The following is a 12,422-nucleotide window of genomic DNA, read 5'->3' on the forward strand; positions in this document are numbered from 1 at the left end:
GAAAATTGTATGAACTAAGGTGAACCTTGGAGGAAAAATATTTAAATTTCTATTTAATGTTTGCCTTAAATGAGCAAGTTTGATACACTGCTTAATAGTATATTTATACTATTTAAGAAGAAATATTGAGGATCCATATTAAAATCTTGCTTATACATGATGGAAAAAGTTCATATACTCCTTCTCTGTAGTGCAATATGACAATTCCATAAAATTTTATAATTTTTTTTTTTTAACCCTCACCTGAGGATATTCCCTCCATTGCTTTTCAGAGAGAGTGGAGGGAGTGGAAAGGGGAGAGAGAGAGAGAGAGACATTGATATAAGAGAGACACATCGATTGGTTGCCTCCCGAACTTGCCCCAACACCCCGGCTGGGGATTGAGCTGCAACCAAGGTATGTGCCCTTGGTCAGAATTGAACCTGGGACCCTTCAGTCCTCAGGCAGATGCTCTATCCACTGAGCCAAACCAGCCAGGGCAAAAATTTCATAATTTTTTGTGAGATTTTGAATGCATTCAGAAGTAACCTTGTAGTAAATTCTCTACTATGTCCTAAAATATATGGGTGCACATGGATAGGGACAATACTATTATTTTTGTATGGTTGATAGTAAAATAATTATTGTGTTCTCTGGGCACATATTAATGGAGGCTTACTTGTAATCAATCAAGTTAATGCACTATGTGTGTACAATCATTTGATGACACTCTAAAACTTTATTTGTATATTTGTGCTTTAGGAATTAGTTTAAAAATTAAAGTGATTTTATTTTATTTTTATTTTAAAAAAATATATCTTTATTGATTTCAGAGGGAGGAAGGGAGAGGGAAAGAGAGAAACATCAATGATGAGAGAGTCATTGATCGACTGCCTTCTGCAGGCCCCCAACTGAGGATCAAGCCCCCAATCCAGGCGTGTGCCCTGACAGGGAATCAAACCACAATCTCCTAGATTCTTAGGTCAATGCTCAACGGCTGAACCACGCCTGGCTGGGCAAAGTGATTTTATTTTTATAATCATAAAAGAAAAAAGTTATTTTTATTGTACTCCAAGAATAAGAGAACTGAGAGCATACAAACTTAATCTGTTATTATTTCTTTAGCATTCAAATGAAGTGTGAACAGTGTGGAACATTTCTGCTGGTATTTTTCTCAAGTAATAGCATTGTTTAATGATGGTAAATAATATTTCAGTGAGAGTTTTGTAGGTTTCAGTACCTTCTTGTGACCATCTGCCTAAGAATGGCAGTGAAAGGGACTGGCAGAGAGAAACACTCAGATATATATGAGATAGCAGTATGTCACTTAGCACTTCAAAAGTGTTAAGTTTTAAGAAACAAAAGAAAACGCCAAGGAGTGACCTTAGGTACAAGCCATTCTATTTTGTACATAGATAGCTTCTGTTGTATGTGGCTATGACAGACAGGATTATGGTTGTGGTTACCAGAGGATACCCTTGTGGTCATAACGAAGTTGTAAATGTCACTGAGGTTCTTCTAGAATGTCTGTCACATGTGTATCAGTGATTCTAAAATAGATAAAAATGAAACAACGATTCATCTGGGAGTTAGCACTCCCAGAAGATTAGTTTTCAAACAGAACAGCAAAAAGACTTGTGACATGTATCCATAAGCAATTGTAATAATTTGGCAGTTATTTAACCCTCAGTTCCTAGCCTTTTGGTTGAACTGACAGCATGCCTGCAAAGATAGTGAGGCCTTTTCAGCCTCATTAATGTGTTCTTGAATGTTACCTTGCAGTTTGGGTTAATGATAAATGTTCAGTGATTGATGATTTTATAGTCCCAGGGGATTCTGGGTGGTTTCTGGTTTCTGTGAGCCAAGACAGTTTTCTTTCTTGTTTGGGCCTCTTGTTAGTTTTTCTGATCTTTACTAAAATTGTTTTAAGTTGGCAGAAGGGTAGGTATTATCTGCAGTTTTAATTAACTAGGGTTCAAAGCCTTATCAGTATGATTTTTTAGAGGTGATGCTGTACTTAGTATGTGTAAGAGTCTGAGAACCAGAACAGTTTTTAATCCACAGAGCTTTTGTAACATTTTATTTGTAAACTTTGATATTTTTTTTTTCTTCTTTGCTTTTAAAAAACATGTTTTAAGTTAAAAGGAAAGATTTAATAACAGCTATTGTGAAATAACAACATTAGCTTTATTTTTTCATGGTGTTTGCAGTTTCATTTTTTAGACTCTTAAAAGCTTAAATCAGCTATTTTTAGTGTGTTTTTCCTTTTTATGTGGCTCACTTTCTGTAAGAGTATATCTTGTTATATTAGTATCGAAAGGGGTATAAACAGATCTTTTTTGCTAAATATTTGTTTGCCGTTTAGGAAAGGACTCATTTTTAGTATATTGATTGTGGGTTGTTTTTAGTATTTTAAGTAAAACTTGTAATAGCCTAACCCTTTATTGGTAGGGTGTGGAGGCAGAGAAAGGATAATAGAGACAAACATTTTCATAATTTAGTAAAACTCAGAAATATATTTTCTTAGTTCATCCTCTTTTAAAAAAGATTTATAGAACTTTCCTCTTAGATGTAAAGAGATCGTAGGGCTAATTTTAAGATCAGTAAAGAAACATTTTTTTTAACTTTAAAAACCTTAAAAACATAGAAGAAGCACTTCTGTTTAGTTTTTCAAGTAATGAACAGGAACTTGGTTAGGAATAACTATTTGTAAGTCTGTATATTAATTAGATGATTAAGCTCAATTAGCAGGACTGCCAAGTAATCTCTTTAACACTCCCGTCTTTTTTTTCCCTAGGGTTTTACAGACAGTCCTCATTACAGTGATCACTTGAATGACAGTCGAATAGGGGCCCATGAAGGCTTGTCCCCAACACCTTTCATGAACTCAAATCTGATGGGTAAGTTGATTCTTTTTTGCAAGAAGTCTTCACAAAGCCTCTTTGGTCAGAGACGTATTTTATCCCCTGGTCCAGGAAGGACATATAAGTATCTAGAAGAAAGTTCCTGAATTTCTAGGGACATCTGGGATTTCCTGTTTAGCTCAGTTTGAGGAGCAAGGGTTCAGAAATGCTGGTCCTTCTCTTAGAGCATTATTGTTATTGGTATCAAAAAAGAAAGCTGCAATGTTTTAACTGTCAATTTTTGTAGTGTTTTTGTGACATCAAGCATTTTTTGCTTTGTGCTTTTGGGGCAGAGAAGTGTTTCCAAGACATTTGTAATTTACTATTTGTCTTAACGGTTGTATGTGATAATTAAAAACGCAACAAAGCAGTGATTTTAGGCAGATTTTACTCATACTGGACAATATTTTCTTTTGGTACTATTTGCTTAAAACTTAATAGTACATTTAGATGTTGCAGCATTTGTTTTAAGTACTTTGGTTCATCTTGGGGATTTTAAAAGTTTTATTCTGCAATGGTAAAGTTGTACTTTGAAGGATATTACCTACCACCTAAACCTGATTATTATATTTTGGCAAACTTTTAAGGTTAGCCATTCTCTATATCTCCCCTTTACTTGCTGCAAAACACTCCTCTCTCCCCTTTATCTTTCTCTTTTGAAAGTTTATAGCTGTTCAGTCTGAGATGATAAGCCCAAGGTTTTTTTTAATCAGTTTGGATGCCACCCTTTTTTATGATAATTTTATCTTTTTGCAGAACCTGATTCGAAAGAAACTGTTTTGTGACTTTATTTTTCCTTCCTGCTCATGCTTGCGCTCATTACATTATAAAAGCTTTATTTAATCTGTCTTCCTGGTTGTCGGTGACGTCTTGTAAATATAGAAGATTTTGTATAATTGACATTGATTTCATTACATAATATATTTCTAAAGGACGTGACCTATATTGTGATCTTAGAATTGTCCTTTTTAAGACACAGCCAGGCTAACGTAAGTGGATTATCCAAATCCAAAATCCTGGTGGTCTGCAATTTTTTTACAAGTGGTTTTGCTTTACACAGTCTTTGTTTATTTCCCTTATCCTATATAAAATGTTGAGGAAGCAGTCTGACGTTTTAGTGTGGATTTTGCCTAAGGCAGTTACCAATCTAAAGCCAGAATCATTGAGTATGATATAAGAGCAAAATATCTAATCACCAATAAAACTTGTGTTTAAAATGACAATTTGTTTCAACATAAATGCAAATGAAAATCCCAGTATTAAATACATTATCATTCCAGGTTAAAATCAGAATTTATTTTAATAAATTTAGAACAAAATAATTTTTCTTGCATTTAACCAAGGAAAATTTTCTAATTTATTTTTTTAATTTTCTATTGAGCTTACCATCAAATGGAAATAAATGTGACACTGCAGATAATTTCCTTTTGTAGTGTAGCTTTTCCTCAAGTAGCATTTAATTTATAGTAAATGTGGCAGAGCACACTATAGTCAATGTTTTTGTAATTTCAGATTGAACTAAGCTTTCTTAATTGAGGCTATAACTCTAAATTGTGAAAAATTGGAAGATGTTTTTTATTTTAATATTTATGTTTTTACCTTTATTCTTATCTTACAGAGATGACTCTTAAGCCCAGTAGAATTGTATCATTAGCACAGCTCTGAGCCAGAGTTACTGTTAAAATTGTGGGGCGTGGAAATTAAATGAATTCTAAGAAGTATGTGTCAGTCATTTGCTCTGAGCAGCTGTTGACTAAAAATATTTCTGTAATTCAGTTTGAGGTAGCATTTTCTTAGTGGGAGCAATTATGTGCATGCGTTCATTGGTTTCTTGAGCTTACAGATAATTATTAGAATACTTTTAATAGTCATCCATAGCCTGTGTATAAAGTCAGCCTCTAAAATAAGTCTTGAAATTTAAAAAAACAACATAAAACTCAGATTTTTAAACAGGTTGATACCTTTACAGTACAAGTGAAAAAAATCTGCATTCATCTGAATTACATTGTACAGTTAATAAGGTACAGCTATACATTTTACTGTAAGTTTTAAACCTAATCTTAAAAATGTTAATTTACCTGTAAGAAAGGGGGAAATAATTCATAAAAGATTAGATAAATATGTTCCAGAGCATTTCACCAATCCTTAACAATATCTGATTTACCATTCTTTCCTTTATTTTCAATAAAAGTGATCAAATTAAGTATCTAATAATTTAGTCTAAGTAATCTGCAGGACAGTAGCTTGCTTTTGGAAATAAGTGTTTCTTAAATTGTAGAGCAGTTACACAGCAACAGGTGTTACCATTTGATGTGAGCTGAAGTAATTGAACTGTTAGATACTCAAAATGTGGGTTTATAGTGCTTGATAGAGTCATATTGGATAGATTTACTTTTCTAGCCATTGACAATTTAAGAGAGTTTCAGGTGAACTGAGATGTGCATGGTAGTATTAGAAGCATTTTGAACTGTTGATACCTAATCATCATAACAGGTGATGAAACTTCAGAGTGGTGCTGTATGAATGGTAAATGCTCAGAAACAGTTAAAGCTAATAGGAAAGCAGTAACATATTTCATCATTGCTGCAACATATAAAAAACACCATTAAAGGGGGAGATTGTATGTCAAAGGAATGTTGTTATTTTTTTGTATTATGTTCAGCCATAAGCACATTTGCCTGAAGAAATAGTGGATTATAAAGTGCCACTATCTTTCATGATGAAGCTCTCAAACACTTCAATGATTTTGCACGTTGCAAAAATGAGAAATTTTGTCTAACAAGGGTTGATAATGATTCAATAATGAACAGTTTGCCATAGAAACATGCATTTCTATATTCATTTAGATATTTTGGAGTGGTTTATGCAGGAAGTAAGCTATTATGTTGAATCAGTTAGTGTTCCTTTTTAATGAATTCCAGAATTATCTAGTTGATTTGTCTATATGGGAAAAAAAGGCTTTTCTTATGTTTCAAGTTGAAATAAGTACATCTTTTGGCACATCACTAAGTAATTAGCATCAAACAGTTCTGTATTCTATTATAGTAAAACTGCAAAGCTTTGACAGTATCAATGAATTGCAGTAGTATCACCAAATAGTCTTATCTTTTTCTAGACTCTTCTAGCTTTGTTGTATTTCTCTATCCTTGGTCCCCTCTTTAATTTCAGTAATGTGTGCTTTCCTTGTTGATTAGATGTATTTTTGGTGATTATAGGATCAGTTTATTAGTTGGACATAGAAGTGAATTATTTCATAGAATTTCCTACCTTTAATTGTCAGCTGATTGTAGAATGAATTACTCTTTCTACCCCTCCATGTTTATCAAAGCATTACTTATTTTAGGTGGTGTGTACATGTGTTATCAATGGGAAATTTAAGATGAGATACTACCTTCAATTTTTCTTTTTTCTCTGAGACCTTCAATTGTGTGTGTTTTGTGTGATCCATTTTGCCTCTAGAGATGTTTTGTTAATATTTTATCTTTTATTATTTATTTATTTATTTTTAAATATATCTTTATTGATTTCAGAGAGAGGAAAGGAGAAGGAGAGAGAGAGATAGAAACATCAATGATGAGAGAGTCATTGATCAAGCCCACAGCCCGGGCATGTGCCCTGACTGGGAATTGAACCCCGATCGCCTGGATCCTAAGTCGACACTCAACCGCTGAACCACGCCCAGCCAGGCAATATTTTATCTTTTAAAGAGTGAAACTACTTTAAGCAAGTGTTGGTGATTTAAGAAAAAATGCCTGACTGAGAGTTAGGTGATCTGGATTTTAATAACCTTTACCTTTCTGAGAGGGTGCTGCTGGGTAGTCTTAACGATCTTCTACAGCTCTAGAATTTTATAATCTGATATGCCTAATATTTTCAACCCTGAAAAACGCTGCAACTGGAATTATAATGGCTATTTTACAAATTATAAGACCAAGGCACAGGAAAATTGTTTTTTCCTTACATTACTGAGCCAGTAATTGGCAAAACTGAATATTGAACCCATGTCTCCTGACATCCAGTCCAGTGTTCTTTCCATTAGGCACATCAGGCATGTAAAGTGAGTGTTCTTTCTGTATAATGCTCCTCCCAGGTTTTTACTAGGTCAGCATTTTTCTAAACTACAGTTATAGAGATACTGGTCTTGAGAGATGACCATTAGAAAAAGGTTCTGTAGTGATACAACTTTGGAAAACATTGTATATTATGTGTTCCCTCAGAAGAGACTTACATTGCACTTTATAATATTAAAGACTCGGGGAAAAAAAGAAAAAAACTTATTTAACTTATTTAGACCATCACATCCCAGATTCAGATTACATACAGAGCCTTTCTATAAAAAGGATCATTAGCCTCTAAAGAGCTAGTTTTCCATAGAGCACACATTGGAAAATGCTTGTAAGTTATTTTAAGGGAAAAATGAAAGATAATCATGAAAGTTCTCTGAAATATAAAGTAACACAATGTTAGTAATATTGCTGTATATATTTTTATAACTCATTTTAGGCATCTTAGCTGATTTAACAGTTTGGGTCCAGTTGTTCGAGTACATTATGTTAAACCTCTGTTGATAAGCATTTGATTTATAAATAAACCAACTGTCCTTCCATTGCTGTTGAGGCCTATTTGCTCAATCTTACCCTTCTTTCTATCTCAGCATCTAAAGTGCCCCTCTGGTGGCAGCTACTAAATTTTATTTTCATTTCATTGTGGATTAAATGGCTTTCAGTGGGCTTGTATGTGTATTTCAACCCAAGTACACTTTTCCCCCTATATATTCAGTATTTCAAACAATCAAATTTCAAAGAAATCTTTTTTGTAATACTTGATCCTGCCTGCACTATAATTTATGACTAATCCAGAAGTCTCCTAGAGTTACAAAAAATGTAGAATCACCATTTTTAGAATATCAAAGCACAATAGAAATGTGTTTTCAAAAGATCTCTAACTTTGATGTACATAAAATTTTTTCTCTAGATAAGATAATGAAAATGATTATGATTGTGCTTAGGGGGAAAAAGTATTTGACAATATTTCATGAGGTTGAGGCCTTCATACTTTCTCCAACATTTTATTCTAGTTTTTATTTTTTTAAATATATCTTTATTGATTTCAGAGAGAGGAAGGGAAAGGGGGAGAGAGAGAGAGAGAGAGAGAGATAGAAACATCAGTGATGAGAGAGCCATCACTGATTGTCTGTCTCTTGCACTCCCCTGACTTGGGGTTAAGCCGGCAACCCAGGAATCCAACCTGGAATCCAACCTCGATCTCCTAGGTCGATGCTCAGCTGCTGAGCTACACCTGGCCAGGCTCCCCAGTATTTTAAATTAAATAACCTCAAGTCTCAAGAAAGGATATGCATTATATACTCATACATCTGCATTCTCTGATCTTTGGCTACTTATAATCACAAAATGTTGGCACTGGGAGAAACTTGAGTGAGAGAGACCTAGTTAGCATTGAAGAAACCAAAGCTGGAAAAATGAAATGAATAGTAAATTAGGAAACATAGACCCAACCCTCTTGATTCTAATTTAGATCACATCCCCTTTCTACTACATTACTTGTTTCCCCCTTTTTACCTCTCATGTTCAACCATTTGTTTATTTGCTCTTTTTCTGTGTTACAACTCTTACATGTTTTGCTTCCTCTTGCTGATGCTTAGACCAGTCTGAATTGTTGGGTACCTTCCTTCTTCTCCTTCATGTATCCATTCACCCCCTTTATTCTGCCCTTAACTGTGTAAAGTATGGTATGGAACATGTAAAGGTGAATCAGATTCAGTCTGTTACACAGTGTTAACTATTTTAGTATGGTAGGGAAGTAATTCCCATAGTTACTATACTTGGTAAAATGTAAGTGATACAAAAAAATTCTTACAGAAATTTAGAAGAGATCAAGATAAGGCACAGCCAGAAGTGATCAGGAAAAATTTTATTGTGGAGTAGCATTTAATGCAGTGTATTAGTTAGGAATTTTTCTTACAAGCGAGAGAAATTAAATTATGTTCAACAGAAATTGGTATTTATTGATTTACATATCCCAGATTGCTAGGAATTGATTGATTTTTAGGCATGGTGGATCCAGAGTTTCAAACCATGTCATCAGGTTCCCTTCTTTCCCCTTAAAAGTATTTGTTCAGAGAATGAGATAAAACTGGCTTGGGAAATTGGGCTGAGAGATTTGAGAAGTGGGAAAAGATAGGGATACAGTGTTCTCTCTTCCTCTCTCCTTCTAGATCCTTCAGTCTTTCCAGATTGTTCTAAAATTTTCTTCTGGCTACCATAATACAAGATACATTATTTCTTCCTGATTAGGAATGTTTTCTTTGAATCAAAATACGCATTTTATTTATAATACTCTGTTCCTGGCAACATCATCCCTTTCCATGTCCGTATCCTTGCAAAGCAGCTTCTTTCCATGGGTAAAATGGCTTTTGATAGCCATTCTTTTGAAGCCAGAGATGAGCTAATGGCTTCTTTCCTTTCTAGTCTGGGAGAGACCAAACTAGTACTAATGCTTCCCTTTGAAAGAGGTTTCAGAGTTTCAAGAGTATGCCTGTATAGACTTAGATTCCTTTTATCTAAGTAATTAGTCTTGTAGTGAATGACTTAAAAGAGATGCCAAGATTTTGAACATGGGGAAAAATTGTTGAATTGGGGCTTTATTTTGAAAATTAAAATAACTAAAATTAGAAAGTAATATTAACACAACAAACCATAACTTATCTACTAGGTCTTAAGTGAACAAATAATGAAATAGTTGTTGAGGATTTTTGTCTATTTTTTCTCTTCAGAAAATTCTATGGCAATATAGAAATCTCTTTTACTTTGCATTTGAACCTTGTTGATTTTCTCTTATTAACTGACTAAATGCAGTTCGATCTAAATCTGTTCATGGTGTTTGTGTTTGATTAAGTGGTTCTTTTAACACCATTTTCAAGCATTTCATGAAATTTTAGTCTCTTGCATGATATTCAGCTGTCAGTGGATTTCTTTTGCATTTGCTTTGTATTATGGGGTATTTAGCAAAAGATTAACCAAAAACTCCATTGACTCTCACCTGAGATAGCCACACTATCTATGAGGGATATTTCACTGGGTTGTTGTTTTTTTAAGTTTCTGGTCATTAATGAATATTTCTATGAGATCACAACATTGGCTTAACTCTGCAACCTTGCAAACTGGTAACTCTAGGGACCCAGAGAAGGATCACCTTTATTTTTGTTTACCCAAGCTGTTTATCATCACTTGTGTGTATATACTTTGTGATCAACAGCAGACTCTACTGATCTTCACAGTTTTATCGAGGGTCAGTGGCATATATCTGATAAATTTTTCTTCCTTGAATCTCCCATTGTTTGCGTCTAATTCTAGGCAAGTGAATGTGAACTCTGGATATTCTGAGTTCTTCCTCTGTGTGTGGATGATAAAGGACTGTGGCTGCTTGGTTAGTAGAAGGCAAAGGAATTTTTTTAAAGGAACTTTTGTAAACTTGACAGTTTTTCTAGATGTATATAATGTCGGAACCATACCATGACATATTATTGAGAGTTTGGGGCACTATTTTAGTTAGGAAAAGTCCTAGAGCAGCTTTATTAGGTTATGTCTTCTATGTGGCAACATTTCAGATTCACTGCTTATGGTGATAGTGATGCTTTTATTGTTTACTGTAGGTTTTCTGACTGTTTTGTTAAACAGAAATGCATAAGTACTATAATTCTCATAGAATGTTTGAGCTGGAATGGCTCTTATCTAGCTCAGTGGTTCTCACTTTGGGAGCGTTCAGAAATAGTGTGTCCCCAAAAAATGTATACACACTTTAACAGCTGATAGCTCTTACATTTTGAAAATGAAATATATTTTAATAAACACTGTCTTTATAATTATTCAAAGTGTGTATACATTTTTTAGGGACACCCTGTATATGGTTGTCATAAAGACTGGACGTAGGGGAGGTGCAACTGGTACTCCCCATACCGTGGAAACTCTGGAACCTCTTTCATTTTTTTTTAAATATATATTTATTGATTTCAGAGAGAGGAAAGGAGAGGGAGAGAGAGAGATAGAAACATCAATGATGAGAGAGTCATTGATCGAGCCCACAACCCAGGCATGTGCCCTGACCGGGAGTCAAACTTCGATCGCCTGGATCCCAGGTCAACGCTCAACCGCTGAGCCACGCCTGGCTGGGTAGGAACCTCTTTCAAAGTGAAGAGTTAGTACTAACTTGGTTAGTGGTCACAATGTTTATACAAGTTTTAATTAGCCACCAAATAAAATTGAAAATTTAAAAATTTGGACAGCATATCCTTAATTGTTTGGGTTTAAATTTGTTGAAATGTTACTGTTTGAAAGTATTCATGGCATCCTGTCCTTAAGTTGTATAGGTTTTGTACTATATTCTTGTTATTTAATAAGCCTCAAATTTTAAGTGAAACATCTCAAAAGACTCTTGCTTATTTTGAGTTTCTGCCATTTTTGTAATCTCCTTCACATCTCAGTTTATTTCTTCTTTTCTTACAAAATTGAGCCTTTGCTTTTCATAGCTCACATTTTTATGACTTCCAGGTTGGGTTTGTTTTGTTGTTGTAATTTAGGATTTTGGGTTTTTATGAACACTAGAACTTGCCATTCTACCTAGATTTAAGGGCTTTCCTCTTGAAAAAAAATTTTTGGCTATTGCCATATGCATGGAGTGATGTAAAGTATGTAACAGTCATTCTTATATTGCATGCTTGTTTTTCACTTTGAGAATACCTCTGGAGAATTGTCAGACTTCTTTGATTGTATGAAATTTCTAGGGAGTCACAATTAAATAGGATTAGAGTATAAGGACACTTCACAGCAAATTAAATCAGCTTATTTATAGTTGTAAATTTTTAAAATTTCTATTATATACTTTTCTGTATCAATCCCTGAGATCAGGGGTCAGCAAACTTTTCTATAAAAATCCAGATAATAAATAGTTACAGTTTACAACCCAGGAGGCAAAAATTGATAACATTATATAGGTACTTGTATAATCATTTAAAAATGTAAAAAAGCTATTCTTAGTTCATGGGCTATAAAAGTAAAAGTTGGTATCTTGGGTTTGTTCTGTAGCCTGTAGTATGCCAAACTTATTCTAGATAATTTAACAAAAATACTTTAAGCAGTAGCAGCCCTGTAAATTTGTTGAAGAGGTAATAAATGATATATGTGAAATGCTATGGAATGTACCAGAGCTGTTTGGTGATGGTGAATTATTTCTAAAGTTTCCAGGACTTCATTGCCTCTATGTAGAATGGCAAGTTCCTAATTAGGTGAGTTGTTTTCCTGTTGTTTTTGTCTTCAGATATGATATTGATAGTTGGCTTTTTAGGCAAACATCAGATTTCCTTCATTTGAAGTGCTCTTATCCCCTTAATTTTCTATAATCTGAAATTTTTAAAAAATAGTTTCTCCAAATAGCAATATAAAGTTGTAGCTGTAGCGAATTGAACTACATAAGGAGATGAAAAGATAAAAATTAGACGACTTGGTAGAGATATGGCAGTGGGGC

General features: G+C 34.0%; 1 protein-coding gene across 9 annotated transcripts in view; it reads left to right on the forward strand.

Annotated features, from left to right (window-relative positions):
• TCF12 (transcription factor 12) overlaps positions 1 to 12,422 on the forward strand; it is a 301,154-nt gene that overhangs the window by 134,370 nt on the left and 154,362 nt on the right. For all 9 annotated transcript variants that reach the window (XM_081162122.1, XM_081162127.1, XM_081162128.1 and 6 more), the window contains one exon: positions 2,777 to 2,879. In XM_081162122.1, the coding sequence (XP_081018248.1) occupies positions 2,777 to 2,879 (103 nt within the window). The remainder of the gene's footprint in view (positions 1 to 2,776; positions 2,880 to 12,422) is intronic.

This window comes from Miniopterus schreibersii (genome assembly GCF_964146895.1).
Source record: "Miniopterus schreibersii genome assembly, chromosome: 1".
NCBI lineage: Eukaryota > Metazoa > Chordata > Mammalia > Chiroptera > Miniopteridae > Miniopterus > Miniopterus schreibersii.